General features: G+C 42.1%; 1 protein-coding gene across 3 annotated transcripts; it reads right to left on the bottom strand.

The window, feature by feature from the left end:
* Positions 1–8,371: 8,371 nt before the first annotated feature.
* CALCB (calcitonin related polypeptide beta) lies at positions 8,372–17,509 on the bottom strand. Of its 3 annotated transcripts, none has more exons than XM_061613109.1 (5): positions 17,423–17,509; positions 15,665–15,760; positions 14,910–15,041; positions 11,328–11,515; positions 8,372–9,018 (listed from the first exon to the last, which is right to left on the bottom strand). In XM_061613109.1, the coding sequence occupies exons 2-4, from the start codon at positions 15,748–15,750 to the stop codon at positions 11,353–11,355; spliced, it is 381 nt and encodes a 126-aa protein (XP_061469093.1). In that variant the 5' UTR covers positions 15,751–15,760; positions 17,423–17,509; the 3' UTR covers positions 8,372–9,018; positions 11,328–11,352. The 3 variants fall into 3 exon arrangements, with proteins under 3 accessions (XP_061469093.1, XP_061469094.1, XP_061469092.1); XM_061613110.1 differs by having other exon boundaries at positions 8,375–9,018; positions 11,328–11,512; XM_061613108.1 differs by lacking the exons at positions 8,372–9,018; positions 11,328–11,515 and adding an exon at positions 13,390–14,063.
* Between the last annotated feature and the right edge of the window lie 806 nt (positions 17,510–18,315).

The following is an 18,315-nucleotide window of genomic DNA, read 5'->3' on the forward strand; positions in this document are numbered from 1 at the left end:
GGAACCCCGCACAATCAGAGTTTCAGACTGCATGGAGAGCCTATACAGATACAACTTTATTCGCATAGACTTCCTTTTTCAGACATCACACCAAATGTGCAGACGTTGTGATCTGGGACAAGGTTGGGATACGCATGTACATCATGGGTTGGGCCAGAAGGCACAGGGACACTTGCCCCTCCATAGAGTGGATATATGAGTGGCAGTGAAGCTTGTGACACTGAGTTGATGTCAAGGCATGGAACATTTGTGATGTCTCATGACTCCTGTATCCAGCAGTGATCTGGACATAAAATCAAGGCTGATTGACACCAGATGTGTATTAACACCATATCACAGCTAAAAGCAGTTAGGAACTTACCACTTAAGCAGACGTAAAGCAAGGCACTTACAGCATGCTTGGGCAGGAGTTCTAAACAGAAAGCTGATGAACACTCAATTTTTGGTTAGGACAGCATAAGAAGTGTCTAAACGAGGAATCTAGTGATGGTACACAGCATACTATGTTAGGGGGACCAACGTTGCTTAGCCAGTCCAGGACAGCAAGGCAGGGAACTGAGTAAGAAGGTTACAACCTTGGAGCTGACAAAGTTATGGGGAGCAATTTAGAAAGATGCTCCAAGTTGGATGGACAGAAGAAAAGGGGATGAAAGACTGTGGTTGGATAGACAAAAGAAGTAGCACGAGGAATAAGATCTGGAATGGAGGAACTAGCTCAAGTGTAACTATGCAAGTGGAGGAGAGAAGCAAGAAGGACCTGGTCTTAGACACATGAGGACCTTTATATGTATAATTTATTCTTTGGGGTGTTATTTCTTAATCTTTATTCTATCAGTGTTGCTGATGATACTAAATTGTTTAGGGTCGTTAAAACAAAAAGAGATTGTGAAGAGCTCCAAAAGGACCTCTCCAAACTGAGTGAATGGATGGTGAAATGGCAAATGCAATTTAATGTGAGGAAGTGTAAAGTGATGTATGTGAGAATAAAATATCTTAATTTCACATATACGCTCATGGGGTCTGAACTGGCGGTGTCTGACCAAGAATGAGACCTTGGGGTAATAGTAAATAGCTCAATGAAAGTGTGGAGCCAGTGTGCACCAGCTGTGAAAAAGGCAAATTACATGCTAGGGATCATTAGGAAAGGTGCTGAAAATAAAACTGCTATAATAATGCCATTGTACAAATCTATGGTGCAACTGCATTTGGAATACTATGTACAGTTCTGGTCACCTTGCCTCAAAAAGGGTATTGTAGACTTGGAAAAGGTTCAAAAAGGGGCAACCAAGATGATTTAGCGCAGTGGAGCGACTCCCCTATGTGGAAAGTTTGCAGCATTTGAGGCTTTTTAGTTCAGACAAAAGGCGAATAAAGGTGACATGATAGAAGTGTATAAAATTATACATGGTATGGAGAGAGTGGATAGAGAATTGTTCTTCTCCCTCTCTCATAACACTAGAACTCGTGGACATCCAATGAAGCTGAATGCTGGAAGGTTCAGGACAGATAAAAGAAAGTACTTCTTCACACAACACATGTTAAGCTATAGAACTTGCTTCCAGAGGATGCAGTAATGGCCCACAACTTGGACGGCTTTAAAAGAGGATTAGACAAATTCATGGAGGATAACGGTATCAAGCCCTAGTAGCCTCGATGATCATGATCTGCCTCCACAGTCAGAGGCAGTATGGTTCTGAATACCAGTTGCTGGAAACCCCAGCAGGGGGAGACTGCTCTTGTGCTCCGGGTCTGCTTGTGGGTTTCCCATGGGCATCTGGTTGGCCACTGTGAGAACAGGATGATGGACTAGATGCGCGATTGGCCTGATCCATCAGGTTTTGCTTAGGCTCTTATGTTCTTAATTCTGTTGTAGCTTAGCTTAATAAAAGCTTACAGTCATTTGAATTTGTCTGTTCTATCCCTACTTGGTTCAGATGGTGAAAAGACTCCAGGTTCACACCTTTAAGCAGGGCAGTAGGATCTCTGTTGGAGGGCATTGAGGTTACATTAGAAACTCATTATTTATCTCATAAACATAGAATAAAATCCCTACAATTGTACCACCTGGATGTTGCAATGTTGTGGGGCGTAGATACCCTTCAGATGACTGAAGACTACCTGCATTGAAATCTATCTCCATAGGCCTCAGTGCAGACATGTCGTCCTATACATAATTGTCAGAGAGAGCAGGGGCGGCCAATTCGCTCATGGTCTTTTCTCCCCTCCATGTGTTGGGTGAATGTTTAAATGAACATGTTTTCAGAAGTGCTGCTAATATTTATAGCTCAAACCAAAGCAAATGTTAGCAGCTGGAGATCCACCTTTCTGAAATCCAGGCCAGTAATATATTCTCAACAAAATCTGCCACACTGTGAGTAAAACCCTGACCCCATTAAGGCAGTGACAAAACATCCATGGATTTCAGTGGGGTGCAATTTTCACCTTATGGCCATGATAATTATCTGTACTCATGCAGGAAAGAATAAAAGTATACATAGCCTTACATTATGTAACTAGTTTTAAAAATTACCCACTCCACACATGTAGACATTTCATCTGCTAATTATACATCAGTGTTGGATGTGACCACTAAAACTAAAATTTACTGCTGTCTGCTAAATTCTGCTTTTGGCAAGGCTCTGTGACAGAAATGATAGCATTAGCCCTGCTCAGTTCTTACACAGAAAGCTAGGGAGGCTTTAACAAAGATAAATTCAATTCCTCCAATGACAAATAAGCAAAGAGAGATGAATAATGGGAATTGCTGGACAAAGCTAATGAAAGTGAGTCCTTGAGTTAATTATCTGCACAGCATCATATTACATAACAGATGCAAGCTTCCCCCACAGATGGTTTACCATCACAGCACTCAACTAGTCTCAATGATGAGTTGTTATATCTTTTCTACTGAAATTGGTGAGACTTCAAAGCATACAACTAATGCCCAATTTTATGGATGATTTACTAATAATTAAGTGTCTTTGGTGGGACATACTCCAAAATAACTGTACCTATGATTTTATTTATGTATGTATGGCATTTATAATCCACTGAATCATTAGAGTTTCTAAACAGTGCATATAAAAATAAACCATAAAAAATTAAAAGAAATTATTATCAGACTTAATTATTACACTTGTATCTCACCCTTCCTCCAAGGAGTTCAGGGTGATGTACAGGGTTCTACCCCCCCCATTATTTCTTCACAACAGTCCTATGAGGTAGGTTAGGCTAAAACACAGTCACCCAGTGAACTTCATGACAGAGTGGGGATTTGGACACTGGTAGCAGCGGTAATGCAGTCGAAAGCTCTGCTCACTGCCGGAATTCGATTCCAACGGAAGGAGGAAATTGAATCTCCGGTAAAAGGGGTCGAGGTCCACTCAGCCTTCCATCCATCCGTGGTCGGTAAAATGAGTACCCAGCATATGCTGGGGGATAAAGAAAGGCCGGGGACGGAACTGGCAATCCCACCCCATATATATGGTCTGCCTAGTAAACATTGCAAGACGTCACCCTAAGAGTCGGAAATGACTCGCACTACAGGTGCGGGGACACCTTTACTTTTTATCCCAGGTCCAAGCCCAGCACTCTAACCACCAAACCATTCATAGCCTACATTACTCTTATACCAAGAAATATATCAACAGAGGTGCATGTCCAGGTGGATCATGACCCCTTGAGTGTGACATCTTTGCCCACTTGGCTACTCTGTGGCCCCTCCCACCTTAAGAACTCTAGAAAATGTCAGCAGCCTTGTGTGGGCCCTGACTTACTTGAACTTCTGATTCTCTCTGAGATGCCTGTTTCAAACATTATCACACCCCACCCACCCACCTCCTTCCTATTCATTGCCTTCTATCACCTCCCCTCTCTCCTCCTGCTCCCACGCCTTCATCCCCTGAGTATCTATTAAGGATGGAAAGATCTGTCCATTTCAGGCCTCTCCGTTTCTCGTTTTTCCAATCTTAAATTCAGTTCTCTACATTTCTGCACCAATCTGTGACTTTTTTTAAAAAAAAATCCTCATGAAAATTCTCCAACATTTTCGTGCAAAATTCTCCTAATAAACCCCTTTTTGTAGGCAGTTTTGACTAAGGCACACATTCTTGCCAGCAATTTCTCATCATATAATGCATTTTGCATGTTATTGTCACTCATATATTCATTTTTATGCACACTTTTCCTTTGTATACATTTGGTTCTCACATTGTTTTGGAAAGTACGAATTTGATAGATTCACTTGCAATGCAAACTGTATCTAATGACTAAGCCAAAGTATATGTAAGTGATGTAATCACTGTCATACCTGGGGAAAGGCAGATGGGTCACAAAGAGAGCCACTGGAGCTGCTGCCACTGCTCCCAAAGTTTTTCAGGGGTTTATTGCCAGAGGAAGATCATCACATTAAATATACTCCATACGATTCCATTTGTTCCATTGCTCCACCCATTCTTTGCTTCTGGACTAACCCACCACCAGCATGCAGCGCTTGGAAGTTCGCCTGTGAGGGAAGGAATGTGGCCCTAGGGCTGAAAACGTTTGCCCACCCATGACATGCGTCTCTCCTACTTTGTTGGACAGCCATTCATCAATACATCTTAACTCCTCAAGTGTTTAAAAAATGACGTTGTGATACTGGGGACTGCTGACCATGTAACTTCTTTCTTCATGACAAATCAGACATTACACTGGATGGGGAACAAACACCGTTGCCTAGATTAAAGTACCCAGTTGCACAAGTGGAGAGAGTGTTTGCTTGCATAGGTACGCCAATTAAAAGACTAAAGTCCAACTTCTGGGATTCCCTTCAGATAATATATTTGCCTATATGCTGGCAGACTAAGTAGAGATCAGTGCTGCAGACAGCCCACCCCGCCCCCATTTGAGGAACAGACAGCAGTGGACAAGTGTGGTGTGTCAGGTAATTTTAGACTTAATGGACTTATAGGGTGTCTCTTTAGACGGCAATGTATATTACTTTACTTACTTCAAAATGTGGCTATCCAGATCAGCTGCATTTGCCTCCTCCTGCCCCCGCTCATCCTGCTGTCAAAGTCCTGATCTAAGTGCACCACTATGTGATATATCCAACATGGTGGCTTAATTTTTCAAGGCACACATCAGTCTCTCACATCCCAATGGTGAGCCCCAGTAAACAATTTAGGAATCAAAGAAAAAGCTTTGATGGCCATGTTGATTTCCATAAAGAATTGTTAGTATTGGTCCATAACCCTGAAGGATTGGAATATCTTTCCCAAGAGTGGAGATTGCTTGCTTCAACCTTCTGGATTCTTTTTAACAAAACTGTTTACAAAACATTTCCTTGGACCATTTCCTGGTCTGAAGCTCCTGCTCAGAGCACATTATAATCAGAATGTTGTAGTCCCCTGTGCCACCTACTACACTGTTCCCAAAAATCGCCCCAACTCTCTGGAACAGATTGGGGGCTGCAGAGAGATGAGGAAATAGGCAAAAATCACCTCCCATACCCAATTCATCTCATGATAGCCTCCATGGGCTCAAAGAGTCTTCTGTCAGTGGAGGGACACAACTGCAGGCAACCCTATGATGTGGATATTGTTTGAAACCTGGAGGATCCTCCCTTTGGGCAGAAGGAAAGTGGTCTTCAACTGGTGGGCTGCTCTGCACAAATGGGTTAAGGTGGGTTGCAGCACACAGAGAGAATAAAAAGACAAGAAACAGAGAGAAAACATTTAGTAAAGGTAAAAATAATGATAAATGTATTCAACAAAGTCCTACTCAGATTAGACCCATTGAAAGTAATGAATTTAAGTTAATCGTATCTATTAACCTTAACAATTAAGTTAGTCATATCTATTAACCTTAACGAGTCTACACTGAGCAGGACTAGCATGGAATACCACCCAATGTAAGACAAAAACAAAATTAAATGTGGATCCCATGTTGCAAGTGGGGTGACTGCATTGGCCCACAGGCCCAGCAGACGTTGTTTGGCTCCTCCCTTCTGAGGACTATCTTTGGCGATAACCATTCCATCATGTAATTTAATTGTTTAAGAGTTCGTACCGGAATTACATTCAATCCTTTCTTCCCCACTCCACCTTTCCCCTTTTGTGTGTGTTAATTAGATTGCAAGCTATCATTTTAAATTCTAAATGGCCTTGAATTCATTGGCAAAAGGGCTGTATAAAAGCAGTAGGTAACTAAATAAATAATATTGAAAGAGTGATGGATGTTCTATCCCATTTTGATAGCAATAAAACATCTAGAAGAACTTCAACAAACAAATTTTAATTGCATGTTAAGGATGCTATAAAGCAATGGTCTGGAAAGGCCTGAGTTGGCAATCCCCGGCATTGAGATTCTGTCTAAGGATGGAGAATATGGTTTTAGGAGGAATATGATTTTAGCAGGTGATACATGACAGGAACAAGAAAGTCCCTCCTCATACAATACCCAGTTAATTTATGGAACTCACCACCACAAGATGTGGCAATGACCACTAGCTTAGGCGGCTTTAAAGGGGGAGTAGACAAATTTGTGAAGGAAAAGTCTATCACACTGGCTACTAGACTTAAACAGTCTCCAGGGTTAGAGACAGTATGCCTCTGAGTATAACTTGCAGGAGGCACAATGGAAGAGGACTCTTGCTTATGTATCCTGCTTGCAGGTTCATCATAGGCAACTGGCTGACCGCTATGAGAAACAGAAGGCTGGACTAGATGGACCAGTGGTCTAATCTAGGGATAGGAATCAAGATGCAGCGCTCCTGATGGGGTTGGAGTACAATTTCCATCATCCCTGACCATTGGCCATGCTGGCTAACTGGACCCGATGGAAGTTGGGAGCCCAACAACCTTGAGAGGGCCACAAATTCCCCATCCCTAATGTAATTCCCCAGGACTCTTATATTCTTATGAATTAAATCTAGTGCTTCTTAGCCAAATTGTGCTGCAATTTTGGCAGCATTCTAAGATGGTTAAGCAGGGCTGAAGTACTGAACTGTGCCCCCTGACCAGAAACACATTCACATCTTGTGTCTTTATATATTAAAAAACGGTTTAAATTTACATCAACTTTCCTGTATCCATAGAACCAAGGGTTGTTAGGATGTTGCATACTAGAATCACCTAGAGCAGCCTTCCTCAACCTGTTGCCCTAAAAGATGTTGAACTACAACTCCCATCAGCCACAGTGAGCATGGCCATTGGTCAGGAATAATGGGAGTTGTGTTCCAAAACATATGGAGGGCACCAGGTTGGAAAAGGCTGGAGTGTGCAGTGCTAGCGATTTTATTTTGCTGCCCATGACCCACAATCCTAGGTGACCCAGTAACAGAGTACTGACTAATCAAATCAAACCATTGTTACACCAAAGAGAAGGTTTGCTGTGTAAAGATCTGTCCCAAGTTGCTGGAGTTGACTTTAGGATCAGGTTTCATTTGCTGTGTGCTACAGAACTAGATTGAGCATTCATCTGATATGCGGTATTTAAAAAGCCCGGAGTTAATTTTCTTTCTATAAAATACTTGGTTTTAAAATAGCATTAGCAGACTTTTACAGCTATCATTTTCCCAGCTTTTCTCTCACACCCAGAAACCCTGTTTCCTGGAAAAGACTCAGGGTGACAGCCTGGTCAAATTGATTTCAAAAAGGAGACAAGGATTTCAGAGTTACCTGAATTGCTGGGTCTTACAATCTGAGATTATTTCTCCACATTTTTGGTCTCTTTATCACAGCAGCTGGATGCTTTCTGTATTGTGTTTCCTTATGATGACCTTGTGGCATGTTTACTCACAAACCTGTTTTGCTGAGTTCAATGTGACTCCCTCCCTTGTGTGTATTTAGGATTGCAACCTAAATGTATTAACAACTCCATCCTATATATGTCTATCTACACAGAAGCAAGTCCCACTGAGTTGAGTGGACTTCCTCCCTGACAAGCATATATAGGATTGTAGCCTAAAACTACAGAATGGCTATGAATGCAGTTTCTCTGCAATCCTTGATAAGCCTGCAGTTTCTTCATCTACATCAGCCTTCGCCAACCTGGTACCCTTCAAATGTTTTGAACTGCAACTCTCATCAGCCCCCAGCCAGCACAGTCCAAAACATCTGGAGGGCATCAGGTTGGTGAAGGTTGATCTACATATGATGCCTTTACTCTCAATACCAAAGTGACATTTTTCAATATTATCACAATATACAATTTGACTTGCTATAGCATGTAATGATCATGGTCATGACTAGGACTCTATTGTGCTGGGAGCAGACATGGAACCAAAAAACTTGGCTTTACGTATGAAAATGTCTACAAAGAAAAGTATTTATTGGTTCTTAACATTCAAAATGTTATCAGTTAATAGTCTATAGCACCAGTAGTTAGATAGAACATTGAAGTCCCATACTGAAATTTATCAAAGCTCTCTTGAATCTGGTATCCAACAGTGACCACCGCCAAGGGTTTCAAAAAGCTGCATAATAAATTAGCAATAAAAATGTTTAAATGAAAGATCAGTTTCTCAATCCATGTGTATCTAAAATACTTTTTTTAATCTTGCATAAATTCACAAATGATACAATATTGTTAAGTGTCTTTTTTTAAACATACTGTACAATCATGTCAGTTAAATGTTTTACATCAAGGCACAGCACACCATATCTTACAGATATACCTTGATAGGCAGCAATTTAGTGTAATCCCCGAGATTTGGCAGTATTGCCAAGATAAATAGCGTGGGTCATATTTCACAGATCTGCTAGAAGATAAATAAGTAAATAAATAGATGCTGTCACATTTTATTTGAAATAGAACTGCATATAAAAAGAATATACAATAATTTAATTTGAATAATTATCTTGAGATATATATCTTATATATAACAGAAGTGCTTTAATCTAATTTTAAAACAAAAACATTTCTTCAATATTAGAAGGATGCAAAAATGAGTCTTTTATTCGGCCATCTTGATTTATGGAAGAAGTTGCTTTCAAGAGAAATGAAAAGGCATTCTCTGCTCAGTTTCATGGCAATCTGAAAGAAACAAAAATTAGATGTTACAGGTGTTATTTGACAGAGCAATCCTAAAGAGGTAATGGCAATCTGTGATAGAGCTACCAATACCACCTATGCCCTGCCAGCTATTTTCCTGCCTACTCTTTCTTTGTTTTTTTTAAGTTTCCCTACCATTGACTCGAATGAGGGCAAGGGGATTAACTATGCCAACTCCAGGACTGGAATCATTATAGGCCCTTTTTCTGGTTTTTCAGGGGAATTAGGGTCTTAGGATCCTTTGGATCCACAGCTTTCCCAAACATCCTGTTCCTGGCCCCAGTGCGGTACAGCACCACTTGTTGGTCCAACACTGGTGATGCAGCTTTTCAGCACTGCATCAGGCAATGAGACATCCAGGAAAGCCCACAACACCTGAAAGCCTCTCAGCAACCCTTCCAGGGAATTAAGAAGTACTCCCAAAAACATTTTATTTACAGCGAAGGCAACCTTATTCGTATTGCCTTTCTGCACTGGTAACGTCCCATCCTATGCCGCCATGCTAGAGAAGACTATTCAAGACAAGACCAGATGCTTGGGGAAAAAAACGGAAGCATCCTAGCAGAAGCAAAGCTAACCAGCGGTGCCATCTTCAGCATCCTTTTCTCCCAGTAGGACAATTGCCATGTAGAAACAAAAGATGCTGTGGTAATTACACAAGGAGGCAGTGGGAGAGTATGGAGAAAGTGAGAGGAGCCTAAAGCTTCTCCCAAACCTAACTCTGGCTCCAGGGGTAGGCAAAAAGTATAGAGAAGTGAGACAAGAGTATGGAGTCCACCATGACCTCTAAAAAGAATTCCTACCATAATATATTTCACACATTTTATTCGCTAGTCACTGAATGGCAGTATGTGAGCAGATAAAATTTATTGCAAATAACACAGGGACTATATATGAAACCACGAAATGCCTACATTGCACATTATGATGTTCAAGTCAATAAACAACTAATTCATTCTGTTGTAGGATTGGTCGTATTTGGCTTCAATATAGCATCCATTACTTTGCCAATAAATTTCAGTTCTTGTATCCGGAGCATTTTGGCTCCAGTCCTAAACACCATCGCAGAATACAGTGAGATTTACTTTTGATAAAGAATACATAGGATTGCACTGTTAATTTGTGTCACCTGCAAGTACTACTATCTAAGTAGTACTTCTATCTAAGAAGAATCTAATTCTGATATGTATGTGCCAACTAAATGTTAATGTGTAAAAAGATGATCTACATACTTTCTTCCAACTTTGATATTAAATCTCCTCCTCCTGAATTTGCAAAAAAAAAAAAAAAGGTAATTTATTGACAATACTACATGCAAGAAGGATCTTGGGATTGTTGTTGTTGATCACAAGCTGACTATGAGTCAACAATGTGATGTGGCTGCAAAAACAGCAAATGCTATTTTAGGCTACATTAACAGAAGTATTGTTTCTAAATCATGTGAAGTATTGATTCCCCTCTATTTGACACTGGTTAGACCTCATCTTGAATACTGTGTCCAGTTCTGGACACCACACTTTAAGAAGAATGCATACAAACTGGAACAGGTTCAGAGAAGGGCAATGAGGATGATCAGGGGACTGGAAACAAAGCCCTGTGAAGAGAGACTGAAAGAACTGGGCATGTTTAGCCTTGAGAAGGGAAGAGTAAGGGGAGATATGATAGCACTCTTCAAGTATATGAAAGGTTGTCACACAGAGGAGGGCCAGGATCTCTTCTCGATCGCCCCAGAGTGCAGGCACAGAATAATGGGCTCAAGTTGCAGGAAACCAGATTTCAACTGAACATCAAGAAAAAATTCCTAACTGTTAGAGTAGTACGACAATGGAACCAATGACCTAGGGAGGTGGTGGGCTCTCCAACACTGGAGGCATTCAAGAGGCAGCTGGACAGCCACCTGTCAGGTATGCTTTAATTTGGATTCCTGCATTGAGCAGGGGGGTGGACATGATGGCCTTATGGGCCCCATCCAACTCTACGATTCCATGATGGAAGGGGTGGTTCTCCATTTTCAGGGATGGAGAACCTGTAGCCCTCTAAATGTTGCTAGACTCCTCCCATCCACCTCAGCTAGCATGGCCAATGGTCAGAGATTATGGAACTTGGAGTCTAATAACATCTGGAGGACCACAGGTTCACCATCCCTACTTTAAAAGAACCAGGTGAAATCCTGGTTTGTTCGTTTTTCATGTTCAGTGGGGTCCAGAATGAATATGTCATTCAACAAAGCAGTGAAATTTATATAAATTAGTAAAACTGATATTGCCAAAATAGGCAAATAACACACTTACTATATTCCAGGGGTCATTCAGCAAATTATATTTGAATGTTTCTTCTTCGTCTGCCAAAAGCTTTTGATCCAACATTGGTAGGTATGAAGTTGTTCTTGCCCACACCTCCTGACCTACTCAGGAAGTCTGCCAAACGATGGGTCACACAGGTCGCTGTGTTACATGCCCTCTTCTGTGTTGTTACACTGCTTTCCAAAAGAGAGAATTAAGATCTGAGATACAGAGTTCACTTCTCAATAACACTTTATAGGAGAATCCTGAAAAGTGTCTGAGGTAATAATATTGTGGTGGTACCTTTCCATATTCAGTTTGCTGAGGCTTCAAATAATGGACAGCTAGTGCTTTAACAGCAAACTGCATTTCAAGAAGCCCTTGAAGTTTGCTCTGTACTTCCCCCCATATTTCTAACAAACTGAGATTGTAATCCTCAACTTGATTGCTCAAACGTAATGCTCTCAAATTCAGTCGATCTTTTTCCAGTGCATTGGCAGCAGTCCAGTGGGCTGATAATTGCATCTAAAACCACAGCTAGATCAGCTTACTCAGAAGTGAACTGCATTATTTCAGTGGTAACTAGGAAGCAATAATAATAATAATAAAATTTTATTTGTTAGTCGCCCATCTGTCTGACTTAACAGACACTCTGGGCGACTTACACAATATAAAATACAATTTAAAACATATTCATACAACAGTCACCATATTAAACAACAATACATCTAAACCACCCGTTAGTAATACAACATAATAGCCTAACCCACCCCAGAAATCCCGTAGGCCTGCCTGAATAACAAGGTCTTTAAGGCTCGACGAAAAGCCATCAGGGAGGAGGCATGTCGAAGTACAGTATGGGTAGTCTTGCAGCCCTGAGAATGCAATCCTATACATGTCTACCCAGTTGCAAGTCCTTCTGACTCCCGTGGGTCTTACTTCCAGGTAAGTGAGTAAAAGCTTGCAGCCTTGATGTACCAACTGTGCCCTGGAGTGCAGCCAAAAGGCAAATCATTAGATACTATCATGATGGCTAAGAGCATAACATAATAAGAGCTTGCTGGATCTAGTCCAGCATCGTGTTCTCACCTTGGCCAACCAGATGCCTACAGAAAGCCCAAAACCAGGACCCGAGCACAACCGCACTCTACCCGCTTGTGACTTCCAGGAATAGGCATTCAGGGACACACTGCCTCCAACAGTGGAAGCAGAATATAGCCAGCATGGCTAGTGACCACTGATGGCTATATGCAACTTCCAAGTTCAGAGGCAGCATACCGCTGAATTCCATCTCTTGGAGAACATCAATGGGAGAAAGATGTCTTCATTCCCTGTTTGTGGGCTTCCCAGCAGCATCTGGTTGGCCACCATGGGAAACTGGATGTTGTACTAGATGGACCATTGGTCTGACCCAGCAGGACTCACTTTTAAGTCCCGCTGATTTCAGTGGATAAATAAATCCTCCTAGTGCTAAAATTGGTCTGGATTATACTCAGTACAAGTAAAAAATAATAATACTTGGAGCATTTAAATTAGACACACTCTGTAAATCAGGACTGCCTGTAAAATGTTGCCATAAGGCAACATTAAAAAGTCCCATTCTGTACAAGTTGTTAATTCAACCAATATAAATTATTTGAGTACTTTACATAAGTTCATGCAAAATCAAAGAACAATGAAACAGAAATAAAATATTAATGTTCTTACCTGGATGAATTCAGTCAGAATATAACTTTTGCAACTGGATAACATTTCTAATATTTGCAAACTACATATTGTACTGCTACAAAGAGGATATTGGGTGGCTAAATAGAAGTGAAATGCTTATATGCCATTAAAGTCAATGTGATGTTTCCCACTGACTTAATTGAAAAAAAGTTGTTGCCCTGCGTTTTCATCCTACACTAAGCAGATATTTGGTGTTTTAAAAAAGACTTTTATTTAAGTATGAATCCAGAACATTCATATTGTGCTACTTCTCTCCTGAGCTGAACACAATTACAACCATGCCTAGTAAACCCATTATTAAAAAAAATGATTGAAGTCATTCACAATTAGAAAATAGACCTAATCCTTATAGAAAAATAGGTTTATTGAACAGTTGCATGGTCAGGCATGAAATAAACATTTATTTATTTATCTTACAGTGAGTAACCAGAAATCAAAAGATTATTATTTGTAAAATAAACATCTAAGAAAATCAATCAATCATTCAAGGCAATGCTACCGATTCATTTTAATTTGGCATGTGCTATTCCCCAGTTTCAGCCCAGGCTCCCACCACCACAGTATATGCATGTTATGTTCTTAACAGCTGCAACCCTATGCATGTCTACTCAGAGAGGTCTGTCCTATTAGGCTAAATGGGACTTATTTCCAGGTAAGTGGGTGTAGAGGGTTGCAGCTTTAACTTCCTAAAGTTGAGGTTGTTCCTCTCAACAGTCTCCCTCAAAAATAAATTGAAAAGAACATAGCAAAGTTAGCAATCAAGGTTAGATCCACATGCATCAAAAAAGGAGGAAAAATAAAGAGGAAGAAGAGCCAATCTAGTTGCTTCCGAGGGCTCCCTCGTAGTTTGCATAGCGTTCATTTTCCAGGTCATTCAGCACATTCCTTTTCTTGCCAGGAGTTCCAGCCCCGACGTCAGTACGAGGGTAAGTTTGCAATTTGTGCAATTCTTGAGACAGTTTGCCCAACACACAAGTACTCAGGTTGGCACAACGTTTGGAAATAGGTCTATCCAAGCTGCAGGGGGGAAAACATGCCGAACAAAGTAACAGAAAACCATGCGCAGTCATGCCGTATTATCCTATTCCCCCAGACAAATCCACACCAGGAGACAAAAAAAGTATTAAAACAGCAAAACAAGACAATCTTGGCACAGCGCCGGCGCAACAAGGTCCATGCAAGGGCTCAACCACACATCAGGAGGAGAAACAGGCTGTAGTAAACGATAAGTGATTCACTGCTTGCTTGTTTTGGATGCTGAGATACTTAGCAATCCCGGAGGGACGGGGGGAGGGGCAGTTCAATATCATTTGGCATGCATGGTACATTGGTGAATCTCATTCATCATGCTTCGCAACAGGAGCTCATTAGGAAAGTGCATATGCAATTGCAAGCCTCGGCCTCGACAGGGAAGGGAGGCGCTGCGTGCATTGAAAGGCCGCCTCGCTTCTGCCGATGCCAAGCGCCTCTTCCATCGCGCCTCCCAACGGCATGCACTAACTATGGCGACCAAAGACACTGAATTATGGCTCTGCACATTTCTAGAGGGGCAAGAAAACCAAGACGTACCTCTTGCAGTCCCACTTTACTATAACCCCCTCTGTTTCAACTTCAAATCTTTTTTGTTTTTAAAGGAAAAGTAACTCAGTTGTAAGTTAAAAGAAAGAAACCAACAGCTGCCCTCAAGAGGACGGGAACGGGGCCAATGGCGTGAATCGCAAGTGCTGGGCATGTTCATCCCAGGGAGAGAAAGATGTCCGACTGCCCATCAAGGGGGCTGCCCTTCTGGGAAATAGCACGCACACGGAGAGAGCGAATATTTCCCCTCCACACGCCCGCTTCTTCCTTCCCCGTCGATCTTACCTGTTTCCCTCGCTCGCCTGCTCCAGCTCTTCCGCTGTCATCTGGACGTATTCTTTCACCAGCGCGTTTAATAACCTCCGAGCTTCGTAGTCGCCGAGCGTCCCTCGGTCTGTGACGGGCTCTAAGCCAGGTCTGTGCGGAGAGACAGTGCTCAAGGAACGCGTCGCTCTTTTAAAAAGAGGTAGGCTGGGGATGGGGCGGAATAAAAGAGGGAGGGTACTTTTTCAAGCACAACTAGTCCTGGGGTGAGGGGACTGGGGTGTGCGGTCACAGCATTGCACATATGCAACTTGCTGGTAGGATCACACACTCACACGAGCTGCGCGCTGTGCTAGTTAACCAGGCGTAAATGACTACTCCGCGTTCTTCATTCACCTTCACTAACACGGATTAGTATCCCTCTTTCACCACGCGTTGGAAGGCGAGGTGGGGAGAAACTCGTTTTCCCTCCTTGCATCAGTCCGTCCCCTCCCCTTGCATCTTACCACCCTCCGTGTTTCGTCATTAATGGCTAGTTAATCCGTGTCGAGGAATCTTGCCTAAGGAAGCAAATTTGCACATTCTCATCCCTCCGCGCAGAGCACTCTAAACACCTCTCTTCAGAACCAGAACCAACTGTGGTACCTAACAAAGGCCCCGGCTTCCCTTCAGTGTCATGACAGGCACTTTCGTCTGGTTAGATCAGATCCCCAAGCAGAAACCTTCAAAAAGTGTCCATGCAGTTGCAGGCTCGTCCACGGTTTGCTGCCCCTTACCTGAGTGGGACTGCCTGGCAGCTATCCATCTGACACACCACCAAGGCATAGACGGCGAGAAAAGAGGAGATCTTCACCATGGCCATAGTGCTGTCTCTGCAAAGAAGAAGAAGAAGAAGCCTCGCGTTAGTCATTTCCCACGCCTTGCAGTTTTCGCATCCTAACGCTGGACTCCTGCGCAAACTCGCTTGGAAATAATCGCTTCCCCTTGGACACAGCGAGTTCTGCGTTAACATGCATAAGTCGTGGGGTCATCTGTTCCTTGCATTTGTGGGTCTTATTTTGCGAAGGTAGTTTAGGAAGAATTTACATGTTGCCAATGTTCAGGTTGGAGGATTATAGGGAACTTTTGCAGAACTGATGTGCAGCTGGAGGACTGAAGACATCCAGGGTAACTTAATCAACAGAAGGGGACCAATGTTATCATGTCATACTGGAAATCTCGCCGGGCGTGATAGAGCATGGGAAGTTATTAAAAGAGCAGTTAGAGAGATCTTCACTTATAACTGCATAGAAATTCTGTACGTTTTGTTTTAAATTGAAAGGAAGGGTGGGAAGCACGATCATTCAGAACATTGCGTTGAAACACATTGCGCCATTATCAGGCAAAAAAGCAAAATCGTTTTTGTCCTCCTGTAAATAAATAGGTCTGTTATTTAAAAATTTAAAAATTAAAAATTGTTTCTGAGAAATAAAGCCCAGAATTGGCTGTACGTGTAATATGATATGCCCCGACCCTGACACACAGAAAGATTTGCAAAGCTTTTTCAGTTCAAGCATTTACATAGACAATGCATCTAAAAAAAGGAGAGCATCTTAAAGAAAACTAATGTAATTACTATACCATAAGCCAGCCTTTCCCAACCAGTGTGCCTTCAGATGTTGTTGGACCACAACTCCCATCTTTCCTGACCATTGGCAATGCTGGCTGAGGCTGATGGGAGTTGCGGTCCAACAACATCTGGAGGCACACTGGTTGGGAAAGGCTGCATGAGCTTTCTTATTTCTCTAGTATCCTGATGAGTTCTTTACGGTGCAATCCTGTACAGGTCTACTCAGTGTTAAGTCCTATTGAATATTCAATTGGGATTTCTTGCATGTAGATGGGCATAGGATTTCAGTCTTACTCCCTTGGTAAAACAGTCCCTCCCTACCTGCCCCCGCCTCTGTGTCCAACACCTTTGTGCACCTGATGAAGTAGGTACGTTCCTATAGAGGCTCATACTGCACTAAAATAGTTCTCAAGGCATTACAGGATTCTTTCTCTTCTTTGCTGCAACAGAGCAGGGGCAAAAAAACACTAATCGGTTTGATAAGCATTTCCAATTACATGTTTCTTGATTACAACTACCATGTGCAAGTTTTGCATGAGTTTTGTTTAACAGATGTGGTAAGATACTCAGAAGCGTATCAGAATTAAACAGGCATCCTCTGAACGAAGAAGGTTCGTGAAATGGACCTACAAAACTTGTTGAAAAGGATTATTCTATCAGCTACGCCTTTCTCATGGGCGTGTGTGCCTTTACGCCTTTTCCCAAAGAAAGTGACAAACACTTGTCAAACTATATCCAGAACTAGTCACTCCGCTCAAGAATTCACAGGAGAGAGAAACAAGGAAGAGACCGCAAGACCCAGCATCGACCTAAGCTGTACCCTGAGAATTCAGGAGACTAGAAACCTGAAGAGTTACAAGCTCTTCCCCACTGAGAAGGCTCACTAGACTGGCCTGACAAATTAATAAAATCAGAAAGCGCTTACCTTCAAATGGAAAGCTTCTAAAGGACCAGTAGACCGGTTGTGGAGGTTTCCTCAGTGTGCGTTTCCAAATCGTAATGGTCTTCAGTGCCCAACGACCGCCTTTTATATCTACCGCCAGGGTAAAAGTGTGTAGGCGGTCAACGAACACCTGCCAGCCAATCAGCATCTCGGTTATCACTATAAAACCAATCCATGATTGACCACGAAACCCCAGCTCCCGAATTACGTCATCGCCCAGTCACTGAGTATTTCATTCACAAAAAAGTGCCAGTCATTTAGGCACATCTGATAGGTTTATTTGCACTGAGGTCATCGGACAAAGGGGGTGTGGGTGGGAGAAAGAAAAGATAGCCGGAGGGAGGGAACATATTAGACGATTAATGAAATGTAAGGGAAATCATCTCGAGTCATTAATAATATCTAAGCTACCCCATACTCTCACCCCTACAAAATCTACCTATCTTTTTAATGAACAAACTCAAAGGGCAGGTTATTTACTTATTAGAGGCGACATCTACTGCAAAAAATGCTGCATTGCAGAAAAGGGAAGCCGGCAGGTTTCCTTTTTTAAAACGTCTTCATATATTACAATGACCATAGCGATGTTAGTGGATGTGTAGAGAATTCTGCTCTTCACATTTATTACAGAGTTGGCTTCGGTGAGTCAGATCAGGGCTGTCCTTTCCCCCTAACCCAGCCTAGCGTTTTTCTGTGGAAACACGTTTACAAAGCATAGCCCTTTTCATTTCATACATTAAATGTCACGTGCAGCCCAATCCTACGCCTGCTTACTCGGAAGTAAGTCTCACTGGATTCAACGGGTCTTGCTCCCAGCTAAGTGTACATAGGATTCCAGTCTTATAATGCGATCCGAAACACAGGGAGTGTATATT

This window comes from Rhineura floridana, chromosome 2, assembly GCF_030035675.1.
Source record: "Rhineura floridana isolate rRhiFlo1 chromosome 2, rRhiFlo1.hap2, whole genome shotgun sequence".
In the NCBI taxonomy this organism is placed as follows: domain Eukaryota; kingdom Metazoa; phylum Chordata; class Lepidosauria; order Squamata; family Rhineuridae; genus Rhineura; species Rhineura floridana.

Coding starts and splice junctions, on each gene's coding strand:
- CALCB (XM_061613108.1), bottom strand. CDS start 15,750: ATGGCCATGGTGAAGATCTCCTCTTTTCTCGCCGTCTATGCCTTGGTG. Junction 15,042..15,664: donor TGCCAGGCAGTCCCACTCAG/GTAAGGGGCAGC, acceptor CTCTCCGCACAG/ACCTGGCTTAGAGCCCGTCA. Junction 14,064..14,909: donor CAGGCGAGCGAGGGAAACAG/GTAAGATCGACG, acceptor TCCCCCCTGCAG/CTTGGATAGACCTATTTCCA.